General features: G+C 39.3%; 1 protein-coding gene across 2 annotated transcripts in view; it reads right to left on the bottom strand.

The window, feature by feature from the left end:
* The window catches only part of cntn2 (contactin 2), a 45922-nt gene that overhangs the window by 6370 nt on the left and 11736 nt on the right, over positions 1–27816 (bottom strand). For both annotated transcript variants that reach the window (XM_053315121.1, XM_053315120.1), the window contains exons 6-19: positions 26560–26662; positions 26260–26441; positions 25727–25863; positions 23373–23502; positions 22208–22358; positions 14665–14792; positions 13113–13288; positions 6791–6911; positions 6356–6514; positions 5698–5847; positions 3761–3831; positions 2416–2650; positions 972–1087; positions 47–233 (exon numbers count right to left, since the gene is read on the bottom strand). In XM_053315121.1, coding sequence (XP_053171096.1) covers positions 47–233; positions 972–1087; positions 2416–2650; positions 3761–3831; positions 5698–5847; positions 6356–6514; positions 6791–6911; positions 13113–13288; positions 14665–14792; positions 22208–22358; positions 23373–23502; positions 25727–25863; positions 26260–26441; positions 26560–26662 — 2046 coding nt within the window. The remainder of the gene's footprint in view (positions 1–46; positions 234–971; positions 1088–2415; positions 2651–3760; positions 3832–5697; positions 5848–6355; positions 6515–6790; positions 6912–13112; positions 13289–14664; positions 14793–22207; positions 22359–23372; positions 23503–25726; positions 25864–26259; positions 26442–26559; positions 26663–27816) is intronic.

The following is a 27816-nucleotide window of genomic DNA, read 5'->3' as shown; positions in this document are numbered from 1 at the left end:
TGTGTGTGTGTGTGTGTGTGTGTGCGTGTGTGTGCTGCAGGCGTACGTGGTTTCCTGGTGGTGACGGTGGCGCGTGGAGATGGCGGCCCGGTGCCGGCGCTGTTGTATGCCAGGACAGCGACGTGGTATCGAGTGCTGGGTCGAAGTCCAGACACCCTCGCTGTTGTTTCCAGTCCTGCTGTTCGCACTCGGTCTGCTGCTGCTTCTCGTTCATGCTGCCGCCAGTACCGGATCTGAGAACATGCATCATGTATATTTACAACCAAACCCCCCTGTCCAAATACTCCACAAACAAACTTCACATACATCAAACTTCTCACACTCACACCAGCAAATTAACTACATTTAATCATATTTTTCTAAGTAAGTAAAAATGAAACTATTACATCAACTTTACTAGCACTAGAATGCTGATATTAGTCATATCATGGTACTAATAAAGTAATACCTTAGCCAATAAGTTAATAAAGTGAGCAGCTTTCATGTCAGCTAATATAATTAGAGGTTTTACGGCAGGTCAGAGGAATAAATAAGATTGTATTTCTTTATCAACTCAACAACAAAGTTGTAGCTGCAGATTAAAAAGAAGAGATATATCCAGCTAAAGATGATAAGATTAAATACATCTGCATTCCAACAAATGTTCCTGATAATTAAGAGTAAACTTCATTTTGCTTATCCTGGTTTGGAGTTTAGTAAGATGCTGTTGAGGGAGAACATGCAGTTTCTACATACTATTTAGCTGAACTATATTTACACTGAATAGAAAATAACATGGCCTATAAAAGCCACATTTGTAAATCAGATTGATCTATAGCTACATTACTTCATTTGGCTCCACAGCTCTTAAATTTCACTGTATTGCTTTACTTCTTTCTTGCAGTATAATGACGGCTGAGTTTTGACAGTTTGTCAGTTCCAGTCTGTTCTTTTGGACAAATATCAAGATGTGTATTTATGCCATTCATCACCTCGTATCCTCTGAGGATGCCGTTGGCACTGAGCTGATGGACGGGCTCCCAGGACACCTGGATGTCAAAGGCGGTCAGTGCTGTGGCATTGATGTTTGATGGTCCCACTGTTGGCTCTGTGAGGAATCAGTTGTACATTGTGTAATTTTACTGACAGAGATGTAAAGTATGAGTAACATGGAGTCCTTTTAACTGGTGCCTGTCTGTAAGAGACATTATGAGTGAGGTAGTGTGAGCCACCTAGTGGTTCTCTTTTGGTAGCAGAAGTGGCACTGTGGGATGAACCAAACACTGAGTTGAGACACCCGATGCTGATGCTCATCAGTGCTAGTATGAGCTATATTTGTCCAAAACCTCCACAGTACAGATGTTATAGTTCGGTGCATGCAAAGAATATTCTCTGTGACCAAGACAATTACTACCAAAATAGTTTAATAATTGCCAGCCAATCAATACAGTCCAACTCGCAAAAACATGAATTGATCAAGCACCAAAACCTGACCCAACCCCAAACTTTTTTCTTCTTTCTTTTTTTGTTTGTGGTAGGTGGTTGAGTGGTAGGCTCAGTGAGCTGTGGTTGGGGAGCAACGTGCCGTGGCCAAGACACACTGTTTAGTAGTGAAATGTGTGCTTATTACCACTTTTGGACTACCATCAGAAAATGCAAAGGATGAGCTGTGCTATGGTATTGCTCTGGAGCTTGTTTTCTGCTCTGGAAATAATGTTTGTAATGTAGCTGTGTATGTACTTGGGAGTGGGTCATTACGGGGGTTTTGCTGTGAAATGTGTTGTGGTTGATATATAGCATTAGCTGAAGAGCTAATATCGCCATTGTGTTTCAAGTTGGAACGCACTGTTTTTGTTGTGGTAGATGCCATTTGTGTCATTTGTTGATATTAGTGAGAGAGAGGCAAAGCACTTGAGAGCGTGCAAAACAATCACAGCCTGGGTCCTAATACGTTTTGTTGATATAGCGCCTTTCACAGACCCAGGGACGCTTTACATACAGAAACTGAACAAAATGTGTTCATGGAAAAGAAACATTCTTGAGTCGGATATGAATATAGAAAATGAAAGGAAGTCACGGAGAGATTGAGGGAGAGAATTCCAGAGCTTGGGGTGCCGTGGCACTGAAGGACCGGTCCTTCAGGCGTGGGATGGTGAGGAGGTTGCAAATGGAGGACCTGAGAGGATTTACATTTCTATCCAGGACAGGACCGGTAATCAGAGCATCAGGGAGAGGATGGGGGAGATATGGGCCGTGTGTGGAGATTCTAGCTGCTAAATTCTGAATATACTGACGTTTTGGTAGAAGGTCTCATTTTTTAAGTTACATTACAATCATCAATAATAGTTTCCACTGCAGCAACTAAAGTGTTTCAGAATAACCAGAATACGTGGAGATGCAGTTGGGACTTGAGTGCAGTGACAGGCATTAACTCACCTTCTTCTGCAGAGTAGACCAAAGCAATCTGGCTGAATGGACCTTCTCCTCTTCGGTTATAAGCTTTGATCTTCACCTCAAACGGGCTGTATGGCGTCAGGCTGTCGTTGTAGTACACATACCGGGATGACTCCACGTGGGGAATGTGCACCACTGTCCATGACGATGTGTCTTTCTTCCTAAATGCCAGGATGTAGCCAAAACCGTCACCATTCTGGTACTCTCTGGCCATGGGCTGGAAGGTTCAGATAGAAAATGAAGATGTGAGCCTCTACAAACATCAACACGAAAGTTTTCACTGACTCATAATTACTCAGTGTGTGTGAGGGTTCAGAGCTGTCCCACTGGAACATCAGAAAATGCCTGAGGTCTCACTAACAGACTTTTTGAGCCTTTGAACTTTTCTCACATTCCTACAGACATAGTTCAAAGCTCTTATGTGTAGGATTTTAAAATGTTTGAATGTCTAGTGATGGAGAGTCTACAGACAGGCTTTGAGCTAAATGCAGTGTAACTAGATACATGTAACAGCATTGTGTAAAAGAAGAACATGTGTCATTAAATGACAGTTACTGATGATAATATTGATGACAAATGGACAAAGGAGGTTACATCTGAAGCCACAACTTTAAGATTTCACTCATTTTTTAATATTTAACATGTTAATGAATACATATATTGCTGTTTTTAATTCTTTGAAATCAATATTTTTTATATTTAGTAAATACATAATGATGTGGCTTTATAAGGAACACACATGGAGTGTGGCTTAAATGGCTTAAATGGAGTCACAGTACCAATTAAACCCACTTAATTTATCAAATATCTTTATTTTATATTCCAAAATCTACATGAACTAATGAATACATTTTCAAATGAGAGATGAATGTTGCTTTATAAGAAATGCTCTCTCTTATAAATCATGTCAGTATTCATGAAATACAGCTGAACTTAGATTTTGGTGCTTAATGGGAACATTTACCCTAACAGCTGAAACATTGGTTAGAACATTAGAGAAGTCATCAAATGTAATAAGTTACATTATTTTGGTTAAATAATTAAAATAGTGACATTACTTATTACATTTTAAATAGTATTCTAGTAATATGCACCAGTGATTGGCAGGAATGTCAGTTTTGTAGGTTTTTGGTCATAAACCGAAATGTTGGACTGAAATGTTGACTTGATGGTGGAAATACAAGAAATGTCATGGAATCACAGTTTGACAATTCATCCTCTGAGGACTATGTACCAAATGTCATAGCAACGCATCCAATAGTTATCACATTATTTCATGAGCCAACACCAATAAAAAAAACCCATAAGAACTAAGACATTCACTCACTGTCCAGGTTACAATGAGCTCATTGCGGTCTCCTCCTCCTCCTCCAAGTCCACTAGGAGCCACTGTGGGAGCTGAGAGCCAAATATACACAGTCAAGATAAAACAAAGCATACATCACTTATATACTGTGGATAAATCCTTGGCTGGTTTCAACTCCTTCACCTATAAGCCAAATCTGTTCACTCAAAGGATTTTTAAATGTGAAATACTGCACAGTGTGTAATGTTGGCTGTTGGGGGAGATAATGGAGATAATAAACAATGTTTTGTGTCTAGCTTAATATGTATTTATGGAGAACATTAGGCAGACTGATATGTATTAACAGAGTGGATGTAATTACATTTAAAAGATGATTGTATGTGGACATAGACCCGGACCTAGAGTCTGGTATTTGTCTTGCTCACTGTAATATGTCAAACTTATTCTTACTATGGGAGAAGTAGCATTAATAAGTATTAACCTTACTCTGATGACAAAAGATTCTAAAACTTAATCCAGATTTCTGCAATGTTTTGTTTTGTAATTAACTTATAATTTTTGCTGTTTTGGTTTTACAATATTTCACAATGTTTATAGGTAATATTATTTAGATAAATGATATTTATGTTAACTTTTGAAATTCTACTTTGCATTGTTATTGTGTTTTTATCTCTTACAGGTGAGGTTTTAAGATAAGCCCATAGTGGGTTTCTACCTCACCCACATGTTTTATTTTTAATAAACCTAACTATAACTCCTCCTGCCTCTCTCTCTCTATCCATCCATCTATATCCATTAACATTCATGTTCTATTAATTGCATTCAATAACCTAAACTTCTTCCCCGGAGTTGTCTGTGCTTTCTGGTCTCACAGGTAATCTGGGCCTGGAGACGTCCGGATGACAGATTCCAGTCCCGGACCTTCTAGCTTCATTGTTGATTTTCATTGTGCTTCTGTCTTCTGTCCTTCCTTTCTCTCCTCTATCCTTCCTTTCTCTCCTCTCAACCCCAACCGGTCAAGGCAGATGTTCTCCCACTCTGAGTCTGGTTCTGAGGTTACTTCCTGTTAAAAGGGAGTTTTTTCTTGCCACTGTTGCTCATGTGGGAATGTTGGGTCTCTTTAAAGTTAAAACCTGAAGAGTTCGGTTTAGAACCTGCTCTATGTGTAAAGTGCCTTGAGATAACTTTGTTGTGATTTGGCGCTATACAAATAAAGATTGATTGATTGATTGATTGATAACACTATTATACTTACCATTGTATCATATGTCTTTTTAAATCACTTTGCAAACTTATTATATTATGATAATGCTATTATTATTACATCATAGTATATATAGTTATATTATAAAATAGTATTCTTAGATCTTTCTTATATATATATACTTCATAATATTATATTGATACTGTGCAGTGTGTGTATATTACATATACTACACATATAAACAGTATAACATATCATAACATATACTACATACTATATAATGGCACAATTCACTTACATAGTCTAAGTTCCTGTCATGTATTTATTGTACATAGCTTTTTAATATTTTAACATAGAGAGAGAGAGAGAGAGAGAGAGGGAGAGAGAGAGGGAGATGGGTATGACATGCAACTTATTACTTATTCTTTATCTGTTTTTTGAACCTCTCCCTGTGCTGCATGTATGCAGACATAAGATCATGACAAACTCAGAGTTGTGGCAAAAAAACAAAACACATACAATATATTTGCATTGTTCTCAAAATGTCCATTTTCATGAGTGATTTCAGATTAAACCTGTAATACTTTTTATTTTAACTAACTATAAACCATCAGTGAAACAAATCAACTCTTGTGTCCATGGTAACTAGAAGCACCTGCAGCCACTCCTCATCTACAGCTACTGAGCTATTAAGACCGCCATTGATCACTTCCATAAGAATGTTTGTACCAGATATAAAGCTGTGGCTCCTCACCTGCTTGCTGTGTGCGGATGGTGTGTGAAGGAACGCTGGGCTCTCCGCTGCCCAGGATGTTGCTGGCAATGACCTGGAATTCATAATCCATCCAGGGCATGAGTCCCATCACACGAGCCAACTCTGCATTCCCCTCGATGTTCACCGGGTCTGGTGTACAGTGAAGAGAGAGATGTGTTTATTTACATTCTAATTCAATTCAATGTCTTTATTGTCATTAGACAGCAGTATGAAGGCATTGTGTGGCTGATAATACATAATAACAGCAACAAACAATATACATAAAACAACAGATAATGAGACACATAGCAGACACTATGGAAACATAAATTGGCAGTAATAAATATAGATGGCAGTAATAAATATAGGAATAAGAGCAGTAGTTACAGTGTTATTTGCATACACAATATACAGCATATTGCACAGTTGAAGAGTTTGTAATTTCAAATATAAAGATATGTGAATCATCAATATCAATCTAGTAAAAATAATGACAAAATCATCATAACTCATTTCCAAACCTCAAAGCAAAGTTTTAAAAGCACTTATCTAGTCTGGCAAAGTCTTCATATATGAAAATACTATATGATTGAAAGATTATAAGTCACACACACACACACACACACACACACACACACACACACACACACACACACACCTGTCCTCATCTTCTTCCAATCTGATGACAGTGAAGATCGGCCCATGATGACATATCTGCCGATGGGACTGTGATTATCGTAGCCACGACTCCACCTGAGCTCCACTGAGGTCTCAGCAACGTTCTTCACCAGTAAACCTCCAGGAGGTCCTGGGGGGCCTGGACACAACACAGAATCATTACATTTTGGCACATCATTTCTATTTTTTCCCCCTAATAAATGCTAAATCTGGCTTTGACTTTTGTTATTATGATATTAGTGAACTTTTTTCCACTTTAAAAACAGCTGGAATCAACATTATCCCATCCCCTATGCTTTAGCATTAACTTCTGATTATAACCTTTCTCCCTGTAAATTGTACGATTGCATAAGCATTAATTTCTTTGTTGTGATTGTTTATGTGTCTCTACTGAAACAGCTCTGATGCATCTTACCTCGAACCACCAGTTTGGCTGAAGCTGAAGCGCTGTCCACCACAGTCTGAGCTGTGCAGGTGTACATCCCCGCCTGACTCAGCTGAGCACTCACAATTAACAGATCACCAATGGTTTCTTTCTGCAGGGACACACACAGAGTGATAAAGAAGAATAAGACAACGTGACAAGAGAAGGAGGAGAGTAAAACAAAGCAAATGAGTTAAACAAACACTATTAATCAGGAGTATAAAGAGACAGAACAAAGTAGCATTACAAGGAGGATGCTCTCTTGTTTTCCATAGTATGGTAATATCATCATAAAATGGATTAACATAAATACACTGCTCAAAAGCATCAAAAGCTGCAGCAGGACTTTATAGTGCTGACAGTAACAAGCTTACAGAAACTCATTTTCAGCTAGACCCACAAACAGCTAATAGCAGCATCTTATCCCATCAACTTTCATTTAACTTTCAGACATAAAGGAGCAGGAACATTAAATGGATAGTTAATCTCATTTAGCAGCTTATTTTTCTCTGGCCCCATGCTCGGGTACCATGAAATATTTAACATGCAGCCCTGAAATGAACTCATTATATATGTTTTTTTTAAATCTTTAGCTCCAGGTGTCTCCTGAAACAGCAGATAGGTACCGAAGGGCCAAAAAGCCAGCAGCTCAGGTGATCGCTGAAGCAAAAACACGTGTGGGAGGAGGGATTATATATCTCTTCTGGCCTGGTAACGGCAGGAGAAGCTGATGAGCATTGCTGGGGAGAAGGATGTTTGAGTTCCATTGCTTAGCCTAATGCCACCGCGACTCAGGCCCGGATAAGTGGCAGAAAATGGATGGATGGATGGATGGATATAGTGTAGTTATATGGTGCATTTTGTTTTATAGCTCCAGGGGTCTCCTGGGCCAAAAAGCCAGCAGCTCAGGTGATCACTGAAACAACAAAACACAGGTGTGGGAGGAAGTCGTCAAGGCCATAGAGTCAGATGACCCAGGAAGGCAAGGCAAGGCAAGGCAGTTTTATTTATATAGCACATTTCATACACAATGGCAACTCAATGTGCTTTACATAAAACAGAAAAACATGTTGAGAAACATTAAAACATACCCCCCATACCCCCATCCCCCCACCCCCACACTAATAATAAAAACAAAGTACAGAAAAATAGAAAGAGAGAAATAAAATGCTAGAATAGAGCATTAAATATAAGATTGCAGCATAAAATAATGATTTGCTTTAAAATCATTAAAAGGACATAGAGTGCAAATGAAAGATTAAAATGTAAACTACTTTAAAAGAGCTCAATCATAAGCTCAGGAGAAGAGAAGTGTTTTTAACCTGGATTTAAAAATGTTCACAGTTGGGGCTGATTTCAGTTCTGCTGGTAGTTTGTTCCAGTTGTGTGCAGCATAACAGCTAAAAGCTGCATCATCATGTTTAGTTTGAACTCTGGGCTCAACTATCTGACCTGAGTCAGTAGATCTCAGAGCTCTACTGGGTTTATATTCTACTAACATGTCATTCATGTATTCTGGACCTAAACCATTCAGTGATTTGTAGACCAGTAGCAGAACTTTAAAATCTATTCTATAGCTGACTAGGAGCCAGTGTAAAGACTTTAGAACTGACTGGGAGCCAGTGTAAAGACTTTAGAACTGGAGTAATGTGCTCTGATCTCTCTGTTCTGGTTAAAACTGCAGCGTTCTGAATGAGCTGCAGCTGTTTAATGCTTTTTTGTGGGAGTCCAGTCAGAAGACCGTTACAGTAGTTGAGTCTACTTGAGATGAAAGCATGAATCAACTTCTCCTGGTCTGTTTGAGACATAAAACCCTTCACTCTGGATATGTTCTTAAGCTGATAGAAGCTGTTTTGGTGATTGATTTGATATGACTGCTGAAGGTCAGAGGGGTCCAAGAACGGACCCCTGAGCCACATGTCATTAGCCACTCGATCAGATTCATAACTTCCAATGGTCACAAAATAACTCCGCTCTTCCAAGTAGGACCTGAACCAGTCTAGGACTGTTCCGCTGAGTCCTGCCCAAGTTTCCAACCTGTTCAACAGTATACTGTGATCCACAGTTTCAAACGCAGCACTGAGATCCAACAGGACCAGAACTGACACCTTGCCTGAGTCAGTGTTCAACCTTATGTCATTTAACACTCTAATAAGAGCTGTTTCTGTACTGTGGTTAGGTCGGAAGCCTGATTGAAATTTGTCAAAAAGGTCACTGGAGTTCAAGAAATTGCTGAGTTGATTAAACACCACTTTCTCACAGTCTTGGCTATAAAAGGAAGATTTGAGATAGGTCTGTAGTTGGTTAACATGAAAGTGTCCAGCGTTCTCTTTTTTAAGAGTGGCTTAATGGCAGCTACTTTTAGGGGTTTAGGAAACGTGCCTGATTGAAGTGAGCTATTTATTACTGTACTTGTCTCAAATCTGTTTGGACATAGTTCACAATAGCTTTTAAAAAATCTGATGGCATTGTGTCAAGACAGCATGTTGATGGTTTTAGATGCTGCACTGTTTCCTCTATGGTTTTTTGGTCAACTGTTTTAAATTCTGACATCGCAGTTGAGTTATTCCTGGGAGGTCTTAGGGATTGCATCATTTTATGTTGTTGTTGATTTGTGTTGATATTTAACCTTATGGACTGGATTTTTTTTACTGAAAAAGCAAATTCATTGCATTTTTCTGTGGAAAGGAGTTCTGGAGCTATCTGTTGAGGGGGGTTTGTAAGCTTATCAACCGTAGCAAACAGAGTACAAGTGTTGTTTATATTCTTATTAATAATTTCAGAAAACTGTCGCTGTCTAGCTTTGAGTAACTCATAGTTAAAATTACAAAGACTTTGTTTGTAGAGGTCAAGGTGAATTTGAAGTTTAGTTTACCTCCACCTACACTCTGCTTTCCTGCATTATGTTTTTAAAGCCTTTATCATCATAGTGTTCCTCCATGGTGTTTTCTTTCTGATCAAGGTCGTCTTAGTTTTAATAGGTGCAGCATCCATGACATTTGAGATTTTCCAGTTAAATTTATCCAGGAGTTCATCAACTGACTCTGCACTCACAGTTGGTGACATAGTTATAGCCTCCATAAATTTTGTACTGGTATTCTCATTTGTGTACCTTCTCCTAACAGACACAGAGGTTAACTGAACATTTGGAATGATCTGTAAGTCAAAGAACAAACAGAAATGATCAGAAAGAGCCAAGTCCTTAACATCAACAGAAGAAATATCAACACCTTTAGAGATAACCAGATCCAGAGTGTGTCCTCGAGTGTGTGTGGGCCCTTTCACATGTTGCAAGAGGCCAAAAGTGTCAAGTAGAGCAGAGAGTTCTTTGGCATTACTGTCCATGTTATTGTCTGAATGAATGTTAAAATCCCCTGTTATGATAAAAAAGTTGTAATCAGTGCAGATAACTGACAGCAGTTCAGCAAACTCATCAATGAATTTTCCTGAGTATCTTTGAGGTCTATAAATGATTTAAAAAAAACAGAGATATTCAAAAGAGCTAAAATCACCTAATGTCTTGCACTGAAATACAGATTTAAAGATGGCAGCAACTCTTCCACCTTTCTTACCAGTTCGACACTTGTTCATAAAACTGAAATGTGTTGGTGCTGCCTCATTGAGAATAGCACCACAGCTACATTCAGTCAGCCATGTTTCACTAAGAAGTAAAAAATCTAGATCATAGGTCATAATGACGTCATTCACTAGCAGTGATTTGTTGGCTAGCGATCTGATATTGAGTAGAGCTAACCTTGTGGAGATAACAGGAGACACTGGTATATTTCGAGGTTGACATGCTATACTTAATAAATTGGCAGATTTATTAAGGAAGGAGAATAAGGGTTTAGCCCAGGATGTTGCCACTGTTGCTCATGTGGGAATGTTGGGTCTCTTTAAAGTTAAAACCTGAAGAGTTCGGTTTAGAACCTGCTGTATGTGTAAAGTGCCTTGAGATAACTCTGTTGTGATTTGGCGCTATACAAATAAAGATTGATTGATTGATTGAGCAGGGGTGGAGAACTACTGACCTTTACAGGGGATGTTGTTGGGCGGTGGAAGGAACACTCTGAGGATCTCCTAAACCCAACCGACATTCCCTTTATGTAGGAGGCAGAGCAGGATGACTCGGGGAAAGCCTCACTCATATGCCTGACAGAGGTCTCTGAGGTAGTCAGGGTTAGGGTTAGGGTTAGCTAACAGCTCCTTAGTGGCAAGGCACTAGGTATGGATGACATTCGACTTGAGATGCTGAAGGCTCTGGACATTGTCACTGGACATTGTCATAGCTTACATGCCTCTCCAAAATCGCATGGAGATCAGGGACAGTGCCTATGGACTTGCAGACCAGGTTCCCATTTTTTAAAAAGGGGACCGGTAGGTGCTCCAACTATTGGGGAATCATGTTACTCAGTCCCCAGGGACCAGCTTGTACCACCAGGGTACCGGAAAGGAGGCTCCGGCCAATTGTAGAACCTCAGATTCAGGAGGAACAATGCAGATTCTGTCCTGGCCATGGGACAGTGGAGCAGCTCTTCACCTTTGCACCTGAGGGGTCATGGTAACTCATATATCTAGTCAATGTGTGCTTTGTGGATTTGCAACCATGTCCCACAGAGCACCTTGTGGGTGGTGCTGTGGAACAATGGGGTACCACGCCACTTCTGCGATCCATTTGGTCCTCATACAACCGCTGTGACAGCTGCGTTTGCATTCTCTACAGTAAGTCAGACTCGTGGGAACCACAGAATTGCTTCTCTGCTTTTTTGCTGATAATGTGGTTCTGCTGGTTTCAACACATCATGATCTCCAGCAGGCATTGGGATGGTTTGTAACTGAATGTGATGAGAGCCAGCACCTCCAAATCTGAGGTCATCATCATGCTCTGCTGGAGAAAGGTTCACTGCTCCCTCTGGGTTAGGAGTGAGTTGCTGCCCCAAGTGAAGGGGATTAAGTATATTAAGTAAGAGCGACAGTAGGACAGGCGGATTGGCTCACCATCAGCAGTTATCCGGTTGTTGTACCAGACCATTGTTGTTCAGGGTTAGGGTTAGGGTTAGGGTTAGGGTTAGCTCTCAGTTTTACAGTCAGTCTACATTCCAGCCCTCACCTATAGTCACAAGCTTTGAGTAGTGCCCGAAAGAATGAAATCACAGATACAAGTGGTGTCTGGGCTCAGCATTAGAGATAGGTTTGGGAGTCCAGGGGGTAGACCAGGTGTAGAGCTGCTGCTGCTTCCCACCAAAAGGAGCCAGCTGAGGTGGTTTGGGCACCTGGTCAGGATGCCTCTTGGACACCTCCCTCTAGAGGTTTTCTGAGCATGTACAACTGGTAGAAGATCCTGGGACAGACTCTACTAGACTCTGTGCCGCATTTTTATTAGTTGAAGAGAAAACTAGAGCTGTTCAGTGCATGATAGAACAAATCTTTAACATCAGATCCTGCTGAATTGAATTATCAATGTCATAGAAGGAATCAGTAGCTACTGAGCTCCCCTCATTGAAAGTACCAGCTCAGGTTTTATATACAGTATGTTAGAAACATGATCCAATAACCTCAATCAGTGCTGACATTGGCCTTATTTATTACTGAACCAAATGAAACCGTTTGAACCAGCGTCAGACTCAACTGAGATGTAAGCAACGCCTTTGAGGAGAGACGGCAGAGAGAGATGGCAGACCTAAAAAAGCAATGAACTCAAGTATTGTGTGTGTATCCAAAGCCCTATTCTAATATGCAAAACACCTCCGTCACCACCACCTTTAAGAAACTAAAGTATATATATGTGACTCGTTATTGAGAAGTCAGAGAGTATTGAGAGACAGACAGAAACATTGTTGGTCTTTTCAAGGAATATAGCCAACTCTAGACTATTATCAGCCTTATCCCTGTGTCACAGCATTATAAACAGTGATTTGATCTCTTAGCTTTAAAAGACAAACTACCTCCAGGGAAAACTGAACTGATTTCAGAGTAAACAGAAATACTTTTTGCTTTGTTGGAAGGAGTAAAAGGCCATGGGAAACATTAAATTGCAAAAATCCCCTCAGTGTTTATTCTCCGCAGTAAAGTCAAATAGAAAACCTTTGATCAAAACAACTGAAAACTTTTTGCAGACTTTATTTTCAGAATCATAAACACGAGCAACACAACGCTGAGGTAGACTGCTGTCTTATTTGTTGTTTGATGTTCTAAAGTGTGGATGGAACTAATGAGCGTGAATTCCAGCTTCAGCTATCAATGATCTCCCTCATATCGCCACACAAAACTACCAAATCTCTATTTTACATCCACCATGCATCGTAGGACTCACCCCCTCCACCCGGTGGTATGGCCCCGCAGGCTCCTCCAGGTCCAGCAGGACCCCGTTGAGGGCCCAGGTGAAGGTCAGGTCCATGGTAGGGTCGTGGGAGGCGTGACACTGCAGAGTCACATTCTCACCCTGGTTGATGTCAGCGTTGGAAGGAGCCAGAGTGATCTTGGTGGCATCTGTGTGGTTGGGACACATAAATAGTTGAAATCAAAGCTAGTAGCAGAGGTGGGATGCACCTTTCTTTGTTCATTTAAAAGTGGGATGGGTCTTATACACTGGTGTGTCCTATTCACCAGTAAAATGCAGAGAGAGGTTGGATCTGGATATGATTATAGGAATGTAAAAGGCCGTCCACACTAAGAATGATAACTATAACTGTAAAGATAATGACGTGAGTGTCCATACTTATGAACTATAATGTCCTATAATAATAATAATATAACAGCTGTGTATAGCACGCACTGCATGCTCCAGCTGGGTCTGCAGCTACTTAAAACACACCCCTGTATGTTGTACAGAAAGATGATTGTGTGTTGATCAGAAGTATTTCAGACACTAGTAGCTGTGATGTTTCAGTATTTACACACCAAATTGATGTTGAAACACCATGTGCAAAAGCGTGACTGGTCTATTTACACACAGTGACAGCTCTGAAGAGTTTTTGGGACTCAGTAAACACACAGCTACACACTGTATTGAATATATAAAGTTACTGTGTTCTTTTAAAAGGTTTCATTGAAACTCAGCCTAACTGAACCCAGTCTGAGTTAATATAGCGCTCCAGTTTAGTTAAATCATTACCGGACCATTAACCATTAACCATTAACCTGACACACTGTTTCAGGTGTTATATGTGTGTTTTAATAGTGTTTCTAATAAACGTAAATTGATAAAGTTTTTGAGTAACTTGTATATGTGTTTATAAATGAATAACTACTGGTGCATTCAAATGAACCAGTCTTGAATAGAAAAGCATTTTTCCCAGTATGACACCCCCAACATAGACTGTGTCCTATACACTGGTGCGACAGTTTTTACTGTACCTACTGTGAATCAATTGTACTGTTATTTTTCTGATATATCCAGACCAATGCTAGATTTCTGAGGCTAATACTGATACAATACTGAAGAGCTTATATAAGGGTCAATGACGTGATGCAACATGTCATGATGTGTCAATCAAAGTATTTAGTATCTATATATACATATATGTACATACAGCACATTTTTGTTTGTGATATAATACATTTGCAATTGCTGGTGATTTTATGCACATCAATTTAAGTTCAAAAGCAGGATTAAGGTGAGGTTCTACACTGTATGGACATAACATCTGTGACATCACTCTTATGTTCTTGGACATTTTGGAGTCTAGATTTAGATTTTCGACTTACCTCCATGTTAAAGCCAGACAAAATAGATTTTCTACAGAGGAAGTGTGGGCGTGCTGACGGCCATCTTTTGTGAAGCAGAGGCCTTCACTGGACTTTTTATTACTAACATTCATTTTTTCCCCCACACATTTGGTACGTGTGCGTGTCTGTGTGCGTACCTCTAACAGACAGGTGTCCGGTGCTGTTGGCTTTGCCCAGGTAGTTCTCAGCGAAGCAGGTGTATTTCCCTTCATCTGCTCTGCTGATGTTGTGGATCCACAAGATTCCATCTGGAGTTACTGTCACTCTGAGAAAACAGCAAACAGCTGACTGACTACAGTACTGCTACCAGCTCAGTGCATGCAGGGGGGGTGGACAAATTAATGAAAATAACTCAGCTAATAAAGTCAGCTAGAACATCATAAACTATGACTTATAATAAATATAATCAGCTTTGACAGGTTCATGACAAACAAACAAAGGCGATATCTGCTGTAGCTCTTCTGTCTTGGATTGTGTTGTATGTACAGGTGCGTCCACTCTCTGTGTGTCTCACATATAAAGCGTTTGAACCTTCAGTTGTTCAATGCAGCTGCATCCTGCTTTACATTCACCCAGCTCCACACATTCATGCCGGAAGGTGAATCTTACACATTCACTCTCCCACCCACATATTCCCAGCTGGTGTTCTCATTTCAGCCACAGGCACACTGCTCACACTTTAGATAAAACTGTGCCTTAAAAAGTCTGAGTTCTGAGCTTTCCAGATTTAACCATTATCATTATCATACTCATAAATAATCCCAACCCAAAGTCCACTTTTCAGCTTCATCTGGAGCTTTCAGCTATATCACATATCAATTCATTCATCAATTAAAGCACCACATCTAAATCATTATTAATACATAACTGGAATATTTCAATGACCATGTGTGCGAAAGCACTGCAGTCTGGTGTGGCACTTCTATTCAGATATCAGAGCTTTTCATTTAAAACCCTAACCTACTCATTCATATACAGATCAATGCAGACTGATTTACTCACTTTGCTGCTTTAACTACATTCAACTATTTTCTATCTAAGGGGAAATTCAAAATTGACACAACAGTATTCTTAAGTGATAAATAAAATACAAAAAAATATACAATAAAACAATCTCTAAATACTATAAACCAGGGGTGTCAAACTAATTTTCATACAAGGGCCACATACAGACCAATTTGATCTCATGTGGGCCGGATCATTAAAGAGATGGAGGGATGGAGGGAAGGTAGGAAGGAAGGAAGGAAGACACAAAGGAAAGATGGAAGGAAACAAGGAAGGAATGAAGGAAAAAGAAAGAAAGAAAGGGAGGGAGGAAGGACAGAAGGAAGCAAGGACAGATGGAAGTAAGGATGAAAGGGAGGGTAGAAGGAAGGAAGGCAGGAAGGAAGGAAAAGAAGACAGGAAGGAAAGATGGAAGGAACGAAGGAAGGAAAGAAGGAAAAAAGAAAGAAAGGGAGGAAGGAAGTACAGAAGGAAGGAAGGAAGGAAGGAAAAGAAGACAGGAAGGAAAGATGGAAGGAAAGAAGGAAAAAAGAAAGAAAGGGAGGAAGGAAGTACAGAAGGAAGGAAGGAAGGAAGGAAGGCAGGAAGGAAGGAAGGAAGGAAGGAAAGAAAGATGGAAGGAACGAAGGAAGGAAAGAAAGAAAGAAAGAAAGGGAGGAAGGACAGAAGGAAGGACAGATGGAAGGACAGATGGAAGGATGGAAGAAAAGGAGGAAGGAAGGAAAACAGACAGGTAGGAAAGTGGGCCGGTTGAGATCCCTCGCCGGGCCGGTTCTGGTCCACGGGCTGAGAAACCTTTTGAATGCATGACTAACCTGCTATAAACAATCAATAAAAATACGCAATCCATTAGTGGGAGTGGGAGGTCAGGGAGCTGTGGTGGTGTACAGTCTAATGGCTGATGCCCCCCACCCCCCCAAGTTTTTTGAGGATGCAGTATAATAATGCAACATTCTGCATGTTAGTTTCTCTTTACATTATCACCTTTAGTTAACTCATGTTTGCTTCTAGGCTTTGCTTCCATTTATTCAGACACAATGTTTCACAGCACAGTGGGAAATTAGAGTGCAGTTCTGTATGTCACTTTCAGCTTCACTGACAAATAATTGGCTTAGACATTTGGTCCAAACAGGCGTTCATTTTAAACCTGTCTACTCATTTGTCTCGTTAATTTCTGTTCCTTCATCTCAGCAAAAAATCAGGTGGTTAAATGATTAGAACAGCTAGGAATGATAGATTATACAACTCACAACAGAATTTCCTTTACCTAGTGGATGCTGAGTTTAAAAAAAAATAGTAGTTGAATTAAGTTGGAGTTAAGCTATGCTCCCAAATGTCATTAAACAGAGCTAATTTCTACAAATATCATACTCACTCATAACTTTGACACGTAACAATGAGTATTACTCACACAGCTGCTCTCTTTCGCTCTGTGAGCTACAAACAGCCACTCTGCTGCTTCAGCACTGAATGACTGATGTGTTGGGCTGAAAGGAGGACGGCATCAGTCAGACGCTGTCAATCACACAGACTGATGACGTCAACTAAGGAAGTGGGCGAGCAGAAAGGATGACGTGTCAGCTCTACCAAACAATAAGGAACTCACATGTGAATTGACGTTAAGGGATGAGAAACCTTTTGAATGCATGACCTTCAACTCTGATTAAATATTGTATGCGTTCTTTCTTTCTCTCTCCAGTGTGTTTATCCTAAACTTTGATGTTTTTCAGCTGAAAATCAATCTGACAAACACACAAACACTTAGGTGGCTTACAGACTCTTGGTGCATCTGGGAAAAGAATCTGATGAAATCAACAGAAATAAATTCTCCCAAACATACGCAGCACTGTGAGGGGTTGCGTTTGATCTCCGCTCTGAGTAATCAGAGCCTTTTGAGCAGCTGACACGAGGTAAAAGTTGCTCTTTTTTTTAATGAGCTGCACCTCTGTTTCTCTCTGGTTGTGCAGAAACTGAGGACTTACCTTTCCAGTTCTGGATGCTGATGACTCTGTTGTTACGCTCAAAAGTAACGCAAAAGGGGAAAGTTATGATTTTTAAAGTCTGTAAGAATAAATATGTGTTCTGAGTTTGACATACCACAGAAAAGTGTGTTGTTAACCACCTTGCCAAATTTGAGTGATTAAAAAAAACTATAAATATATGAAATTAGGCTTCAAAGTTGTGTAAAACTCATAGACTGTATATAAGAAATGGACGTAACATCCGTGACGTCACCCATTGGTTTGTGGACTGCTGCTCGGAAGCCAATAGTATCGAATCTAGGCAGCGTCATCTTGAACATTTCAGGTGCATTCTGGGAAAAAATGAACACGGATTCTACTTATATGGGCATGAGGCGGAGTCATGAATGGACGTATGGGCGGGACCAACGGCGGAGCGTTGAGGCTGCGATTGGTTGCGAGGGCTGGATCTCAAGGACATTGGTCAATCAACCTGTCAATCACAACGTAGCCACGTAGCCTGCTTTATCGTCAAATATAAAATCAGGGAGGCCAAAATTTCACAAATGAACATCATACTGCATTGAAGAAGGCTTTAAACTAGCGATTGAGACCATAAACACATTTTGAAAACGTTTACTGAGGTTAGAAATCAAGTGAGAAGTTGGTGAATTCTCCATTGACTTGTATAGAGCCGGAAGTCTTTTTGAACACAAAATGATCGCCCCCTGGTGGCCTTTTGATAGAATGCAGCTCTAAGTTACTTCCGCATTGGCTTCTTTTCAGAGGACAGGAACTCCCCGCCTGGTAAAACTCAGCCTTTTTCTCTGCTGCCAAACACTGTGGGCGTGCCCACCGAGTTCGCTGAAACCCCGCCCCCTACCAAGTGTCACCTGTCAATCAAAGGGTCTGTTTGAAACCGCATACTTTCCTACTACTCGTACTAACTCTGACGTCATTTGAAGTATGTAGTGTGTTTCAACTGCGTAGTATGTGATTTAGAGTACCGTAAATTCCGGACTATAAGCCGCTACTTTTTACACTGCGGCTTATACTACGGTGCGGCTAATTCATGTTTATTTTTATTTTTTTTCGTGGCACCCAAAACATTTTGCCTTGTAAGAGTAGACCAATAAAATTGATGAGTAGTTCACAGAGGTCCAATGAAACTGTGATAAATCAAGCGCACTTTATTATTGTAAATCAGTCATTTGTACTCACTCTCATCAACATGGAAAATACTCGAGGAAAAGCATATGATGCGGCTGTTACGTACTTTATTATTTTTTCACTTTGCTTCATGTTTGATACACGTTGTTGTCCGACTCGTTTATAAGAGAGAACGGGAGAGTTCGCTCAGTAGGTAAGTTTTACCTTACAATGACAGGTGCAAACGAGGTAGATTACTCCAGTAACAGTCAGACTTGGTTTAATGACTTAGAAGTCGCCAAATGACTTACTTTAACGAATTTCGTTAGTTTATATAATGTAGATTTGTAAAATATTACTTTTATGACGGTCACAGTCACAGACAATAAACTTACCATTTGATAAGCAGTAGATGTAATGAAGTCCACGCAGCACGCTGGATGTAAACTAATATTAAGCCTATAGCCTATTCATTATAATGTCCATGGACATAAATTGAGTTATTTTGCCTTAATAATGACAAAATAATACACAAAAAAAGGTCGGATTGGGAACCCATATGCATAATGTCTCCACGTTGCATTTAGTGTTGCTTGAAATTACCAGGGCTCAGCTAATGTTGCCTTTTAAAAAATTGTCGATTTCCCGAGATTCCCTGGAAAATTGCTTCCCTCAAGCAGGGTACACTTGCGCTCACACTAGCCAAATAATCCAGACTTTTAGGGGGGGGGGGGTGTTGCGTGATGGCTGTCAGGCATCGCCGATCGGACCAACCCTAGCTAATATCTCATATTACAACGTGGGACACCAGCGGCTTAAAATCCGGTGCGGCTTGTAAAAGTACAAAATTGATTTTCTTTCTAAAATTAGAGCGTGCAGCTTTTAATCAGGTGCGCTCTGTAGTCCGGAATTTATGATATATCAGAAGTTCCCGGATGGTTTACTAGATTCACCAGAAATGCAGAGTACCATGCATCAAGAGCTGACTACTCACACTCACATTACCCAAGATGCAACGTAACTTCTGAAAAAAACTCAAAATACAAACGTCACATATCACCACTTCGGTGGTTTCAAGTTAGCTACAGCGAGGGTATGTTCACTTCCTGTTTTCAAAATAAAAGCACCAATTCTATCGTTATGGTTTTCTTAATAATAAAAGGTAAGCGTCACATTGTGGATCTAAAGGGCTACTTTACTTACTCACCTAAAAAGTTCAGATATTTCTATAAAGTGGTATATTTACAGAGTTAGAGCTAAAATGAAATCAGCTTCAGCATGCTGATTTCAGCTCGGGTAGGGACGAAATGCATTGTAGGTTACTGTTTAGTTTACTACAGTGTAAACGGTCTGCTTACTATCTGGTCATTTAGTGTGTAGTGTGTTGGATGGAAGTATGTAGTATACAATTATGTAGTATGTAGTATTGAAGTATGTAGTATGTAGTATGCGGTTTCGAACACAGCCAAAGTCACCACCTCTACCCGAAACATGGACGCTACGTCTGAGAGCTTTCTGCTGCTAACTCAGCTACTAGCTCGGCGGCTAACTCGACTGCTAGCTCGGCGGCTAATTCAGCTAACTGGCTAACTGTACACTGTAGTAGTAGTAGTGTGTGCTGAATGTATTCTGTAATGTATTCTTTAATGTTAGCCTGGAGCTGAGTTACATGCAGTGACTGACCTCTCAGGAGATTTGTCAAGTGTATACTACTGTAGTAAGAACATTATAGACATTGGTGACAGTTTAATGTGTAATCATAGCTGACCTTAGCATAATGGTCTCAAGTCAGAATAAGAAGCATTTTGCCCTTTTATTCACTGTGTACAAATACAGTTTAACAATATACAGTATTAATGCTGCAACGTCTTATTCTCACTTGTATAAAAGAGGAATGGTGTGAACTGTATGAAGTGATGAAATGGTTAATGAGAGAATATCTCATTTGACCTGTGGAGGCTTCACATTACTTTTCTATCTGACAACCATTCACTCACATTGACTCCCATGAGCATGAAGCTGCCAGTATGGTTCATCAGAAGTGCTTGTCAGATGGTTGAATGCTGGACACTCTACCCCCCCCCCCCCCCACACACACACACACACACACACACACTCCCGACCCCTACCCCCCACCCCTCCAAAACCTTTCCTCTCCCATGTTAGAAATCCAACATCTATCATTCACGCCTGTAGCCTACAACAATGTGAATGATTTATAAGACTGAAAATCATGATCTCCATATTTAAACAATTGTCACTCCTCAGCTTCTCACTTTCACTTTGAGTTTGGCTGGTCAGAAAAAGCTATTAAACTCTTTTCCAAGCATAACTCAGCTCTTAGAATGTGTAGTTCATCTATTGTGTCATAAGGCCATAAGACCCAACGTTAGTGATGAGAGAGAATCAATTATAGAGAAATGCATTATGTTACCATGTTTTTATATTACATTCTTTGTGTGAAACGGTTGATTATACAAAACACTAAAGCTAAAAACACAAACAATACTATCATTATTTGATATATAATTTACAACATAATAATCATTTAGAACCATCAAAGAAAAGCTGTGATACAATTGTTCTACATACAGATCTATTCTGCTCTCTAAATACATGTAATCATTTGAAGGTGGACTTACTTTAGGCAGCTATATTATGGAAAATCTACAGTAAATATGATGTAGTAGCATTATGGATCATACTGACAGATACAGTATTAAAGGACTCAAGATTGATGCAAAAGAAGTATATTCTTATTATAAGAGGCTAAGTTTAGTTTTATTTCCTTTTTTTTCTTGTTACATTGTTCAGTTAAAATTTCAGTTATTCAGTTTTCATTCAGACTAAACACAGCTGGAACAAACCAACAGCAGTGAAATCAGCCCCAACTGTGAGTAGTTGTTAAATCCAAGTTAAAAATATTTCTATTTTCCTGTGCTTGTGATTGAGCTCTTTTAAAGCACTTTCATTATTTTATGCTGCACTCTTATAATTGATGCTCTATTTTAGTCTAGCTTTTTGTTTTCTTCCTTTCTTTCTATTTTTCTCTACTTAGCTTTCTATTCATTATAATTGGGTTTTCTTCTTTCTTAATTGTATGTTTTAATGTTTCCAGTTTTTACTGTTTAATCATCTCCTGATATTTAGTTTTTATATGTAAAGCATATTGAGTTGCCCCTGTCTATGAAATGTGCTATATAAATAAATCTGCCTTGGCTTATATAGCACCAAATCACATCGACTGAACTCTGTAATCTAATTCAAAGAGACCCAACATTTCCCCACGAGCAAGCTTTAGGTGTCAGCAGCAAAGAAAAACTCCCCTGTTGAGCAAGATCATTATAATGCAGTATAGCATTGTGTCCTGTGGTGTGTCTGTGATCTCTAGCAAATCCCTGAAAGAGAATAATTAACATGTACATGGCTTCAGGCTGAAGTCATACACTATATAACAATCTGTAACTGATAATTCTCTGTTACTGTACTATGATGCTGATTTTAATGTAAAGCATCTCCACTGTGCTACAGTTAATAATCATGTAAGGTGACTAATGTTAAATACCTGCTGCTGTTGGTGAGCAGCTCCGTCCCACGACTCCAGAACAGGCTGGGCTTTGGGGCGGCTCGAGGGCGACACTCGATCATCACCTGCCCCCCTCTGGCTGCTGGGATCAGCTTCCGTACAGGATTCAGCCTGAAGTCTGGAGCTTCAACTGGAAGGACAGGAGGCAGGATGGAGGGATGGAGGGATGGAGGGATGGAGGGATGGAGTCAGAACAACAACAGTAGCAGGAGAGGGCAGAAAATAGAGGCTAGCTAGAGGTCTGAGAGCTCATTATTCCAAAACTCCAACAGTTTGATAAGAAAAAGGCCACTGCTCTGAATATTCACACTCTGGAGCTGGAGTTCAGTTACTCCCAGCCTTTCTTCTCTGTAGACATATTGTTCAATTTAACCTTCACGTACTGTTCATATTCAGATTTTTCACAGTATCCTTTAATAATTAGTCTCTATACAGAAGTTCTGCACAACAAGTCAGTCATGAATATGTCACAGATAAATGTGTGATTAATCCATAATAAAGATTTCATAGAGCAGATAGAGTTTATTCTTTAGTTTTTTATGCTTTTTGTTTGTGCTGAAAAAAAAACATTTACAATCACTCTATATAAAAGAGGAAGATACGTTTACAGTAAATGTGAAGAATATAATAGTATTTTTTGAATTTTTGAATAAATTCGACTCAAATTCCACAAAACAATGTGCACAGTTGCCATAAATGTTTCTAAAAAGTTGAAATATTTCCATTTGTGTATATTCTCTGTCACAGTGAGAGCAGTCATCAAGTTTAAGGCTGAAAGAAAAAAAGCATTTAGGGTGTTTTTATTGCTCCCAAATGTAGAAATAGGTCACATTTGACCCTGAACAGTATGTGAGGGTTAACAGATAACATATGAATCATTCATGTAAATCATTATATATGACTTTGTATGACTTCTAAAGAAAATATTTGTATTTTAGCTGAGATTATTAAAGAAAATATGTATATGGCTACTGTTTAATATTCTGAAACATGGCCAGTTTTTTATATATGTGATTGTATGCATGTAAAGTGAATAAATGTGATGTTTCCCAGATAATACTCATCTGCCTCAACGACACAGATAACACATTATCATAACTGCTGATTTATTAGAGGCAGGTATCTAATCTAACTCTCCTCCTACCTTGGACTCGGAGCTCAGAAGTAGAATAAACTGTGCCATGCTTGTTCTCAGCCACACACTGGTACATCCCAGAATCCTCCAAGGCCAGGTTACTGATCCTAAGACGAGCTCCAGTCACCTCCACTCGGTCCTGGAGAGGACAGAGAGACAGGATGTGGGAGGAGAAAGAGAAAGAGAAAGAGAGAGAGAGAGAGAGAGAGAGACATAGAGAGAGAGAGTGGAAAAAGAGACATGTATGTTTTATGCATACATGTGCAGTAAGGTAAACTATAATGATCCGTCTAGGGGGAAATTCAACATTGACACAACAGTAGCCTTGTAATGGTGAAGTGATAAAAAAAAGAAAAAATAAAACACTGTAGAATAATCTGTAATTCTATAAATCTATAATATACATACATTCCTGATACTACAGGGTTTCTGCAGGTTTGAACAAGTTAAATGTAAGACTTTTTAAGACCATTATGAATTAAATGTAAGACCGACACGAAGTATGCAAAAGTAAGAAAAAAATCGCAGTCCCAGAATTACTTTCAAAGTAACAAAACATCTGATCTTGAGTGTGACATCAGCGCTTTCACACCAACTCTGCCTAATTTGAGGGACTTCTTGTAGATAATGCACTGCCCTTCAAATTGATGGTTTGGTATCAGTTTTAACCAATCACTGAAATCTGATTGTTGAAGCCAACACTACCTGGATCCTTCAGAAAGAACTACAACACATTTCCCAGGGGAAAAAAACAACAACAAAAGAAAACAGCGAAGGAGGAGGCAGTAAATGAACGTACATATTTAAGACTTAACTAAATGTAATTTAAGACCTAGTATGCAACATATGGATGGATTTAAGACTTGTTAAGGCCTAAGATTGAGATTATTACATTTGAGACTTTTTAAGACTTTTTAAGACCCTGCAGAAATCCTGATACTATATACAAGTGTGCAATGTTCCTGGTATTAAACAGTAAGGACAGCATCAGTCTTATTAGTGGGAGTGGGAGGTACTGGGAGCTGTGGTGTTGTACAGTCTGATGGCTGATGGTATGAAAGAGCCCCCCCCCCCCCCCCCAAGTGTGTAACACCCTCAGTGTGTGTTCATGGTACATTGACTTATTCGTTTTTTATTAAATCTGCTAAAAGTGAAACACCAAGTATTATAAATGTCATTCATGTCATTATGCTGAGAGTCTGACATATGTTGTTATTCTCTCTTCAGTGTGGGGTTTCATGCTGAGCAGATACTGCCTCAATAAAAATGATTCATACAGATATAATATCATCAGATGATCTGTAGATGAGGAAGTTTAATTTAGAGGCAGTGTAGACAATATAATGACAACACAGACAACCTGTTAAAGGAAGGAAGTCAACTCAATATGTTATTATAGATTCATACTTGTGCAGTATGATATCAGAGACTGGAAACAACTACAGTTTTTTTGTTCCTGAGTCATTTTAAGATGTTTCTCAGCAGCATATAAACCAAACTAAACTCACATTAACGAAGCAAGCCAAACTCACAAGTTCAAATATTACTAGTAAATCCCTCTGGTGATCTTAATCCATCCGTTTGATTCCATCATCATCACTACCTTCATCATGCAACGGTAGAAGTTTTTACTCTAACCTTTAATAAACTTTTTCTCTCATTTTTGTAGACCAGCATGTACATAGTAACTGCTGTATGAACATGATAAAAATAAATTGTATACATACATATATATATATATATTGTATACACCATCAATCTATTAAAAAACAAAAAAAACAAGAGGTAATCAATACAATCAGTACTTCCAATATACGTACTTATTCATTTTATTTTATTAGGGCCTGAGCGCTGACCAGCGCAAAGCCCTATTGTATCTGTCAAGATTATTCTCTTTCTTTTTATTTTTCTCGTTTGTATTTGATTTTTTTTTTTTTTACATTTTTATCATTCTTATTTTATCTAAAACTTTCTTTGTTTTTATTCCTTTTCTTTATGTTGTCACTTGTTCTGTCTTATTATCAGCTTATCAATCAGCTGTGAAGTACTTTGAACTACATTAACCTGTATGAAAGCTGCTGTATAAACACAGTTTGATTTAGGTGGAATTTTCCCCTTGACTTTAGAAGAAGGATAAAAACATTTCACATCAGCATCAGAAACACTACTACAGTAATTTAATAAGACGTTGAGAAGAAACTGACTTCCCTTATGTAGATATATCCACTCTACTGTTTGGCAGATGTTAAGAATGTATGTATTATGATTAATATGATATTATGATATTACATAAAAATCCCAGTGAAAACAGTGTAACTTGTGTGTTGAGGTGTGTAGATTACAATAAGTGAGTTCTGTGTTACCTGTGTAGTGAGTGGCAGTCCGTTGCGTAGCCAGCGTACGGAGGGTCGTGGTTTACCAGCAGCCACGCAGCTCCACCGCAGCTCCGAGCTGATCTCTACCTCTGAGTCGCTCATCACCTGCAACCACTCCGGCTGAGCTGGAGAGCAGGAACAAGAAAGAAAAAAAAAGGTGTAAAAAGAATATGTGCTTTGCTATGGAAGAGGATTAGGGCCACTGTGGAAAAAAAGTCAGAATTGTGAGAAAAAGTCAGAATTGTGAGATTAAAGTCAGAATACTGAGAAAAAAAGTCAGAATTCTGACTTTAAACTCAGAATTGTGAGATTAAAGTCAGAATTCTGAGAAAAAAATCTCAGAAAAAAAGTCAGACTTCTGAGATCAAAATCAGAAGTCTGAGATTAAAGTCAGAATTCCGAGAAAAAAGTCAGAATTTAGAGAAAAAAAGTCAAAACTCGCTTTTTTTGCCCACCACAGTGGCCCTAATCCTCTTCCGTACTTTTCTGTCACAAGAGACACTCAATGAATCAGTTATCACCTTGCACATTGATGCGTCCCTGGTACGTATCGCTGCCTTCTGAGTTGTAGGCTTCACATTCATAAACCCCCTCGTCATCGAAGGAGAGGTCTGGTATGATGAGGGTGGGGCCATCAACACTGGGGCCCGCCTTGGATGGCATCAGTCCATCCACCTTTCTCCATCGTAGTTTGGGGACAGGACTGTAAGAAGAAAAAGAAGAGACGGGGTGGATGAAAGTTAAAGGTAGAGTGAAGGAAGCGGCACCAGAGGAAGAAGTACATATACTGTTGAAGCCTACGTGTGAATCTGGAAACCTACTTTCCATAGGCGAAGCACTCTAACTGGGTGGTGTGCCCTGCCAGGGCATAGGTGTCTGCTGGGAAACGCACTTTGATATTTGGAGCCGACTTCCTGGGATTGGCTGCAGAAAAACAAAACAAAAATTCAATTTCACTCAGATTGTTTATCTCATATAGTCTAAGTGGGAGCCTCGTGTTGGCATATCTCCATGTCAAGCAGGTGATATTAGTTTAAGCTTATACGATATATGAGAAATGTGCTCAGCTAGTGATATCAGCTGCTCGTTTGGTTCAATATTTCAGCAGCAATGAGCGAGATTAAAAAATACTGGCTATAACCTGATCACCTTATCACAGAGCTACCAAGATAAAATATATCTGCAGGGGCCACATTTCCATTAAATTCACTCAGGATATTAATGTTCTCCAAAGTTTAAAGTGTACTAATATTTCAGCTCGTATACTAAATGTGGCTCAGGAGGTAAAGGCAGGTCGGCCATGGGCAAGATACTTAACCCCAAATTGCTCCTGATGGTTGTGCCAATAGTGTGTGAATGTTCGTTTCCCCCTGATAAGCAGGTGTGGTAGCCCCTCATCATCAGTGTATGAATGTGTGTGAATGTTGCATGTAGTGTAAAAGAGCTTTGAGTGGTCAGAAGGTTAGAATAGTACTATATAAGTACAGTTCATTTACCATTACAATTCATCTATATCATCTGTCCTCAGCTCTGTTGTTTGTTCAATCCAGCATGTTCATGTTATGAGGTGTAATAAACAACATAGTCTCACTTTATATAAAGGGCTTTGGTATCATAATGCAAAGTCTATCCATCTGGTAAATGTAATGGAGATGGTGTCTGCAGTGTTGGTTTACTGGTTAAGAAGAAAAATACACTGAAGAAAAAAAAGTCAAAATGTTCTTTTTTTAAAGCTTGTAACTAGTCTGTTTGTTATTATGTATACAATTGAATTGCTGATTTGCCAGCATATCTATTAAAGCTGAACCTTCTTTTCTAGATTTACTGAGCATGTTTATATTCACAGAGCTGAGTAGAGTATGTACAGGGTTGGGAAGGTTACTTTGTAAATGTAACAGATACTCTATTTAAAATGTTATAAGTAATGTAACATATTACATTTGAGGACTTTTCTAATTTTCTAACCATTGTTTTCAGCTGTTAGGACATCAAGCACCAAAATCCAAGTTCAGCTGTTTTTGATGGATACTGACATGATTTATAAGAGAGATAATTTCTTATAAAGCAACATGTATCTC

Source organism: Scomber japonicus, chromosome 3, assembly GCF_027409825.1.
Source record: "Scomber japonicus isolate fScoJap1 chromosome 3, fScoJap1.pri, whole genome shotgun sequence".
In the NCBI taxonomy this organism is placed as follows: Eukaryota; Metazoa; Chordata; class Actinopteri; order Scombriformes; family Scombridae; genus Scomber; species Scomber japonicus.
This window is presented reverse-complemented; position numbering and strand designations above follow the sequence as displayed.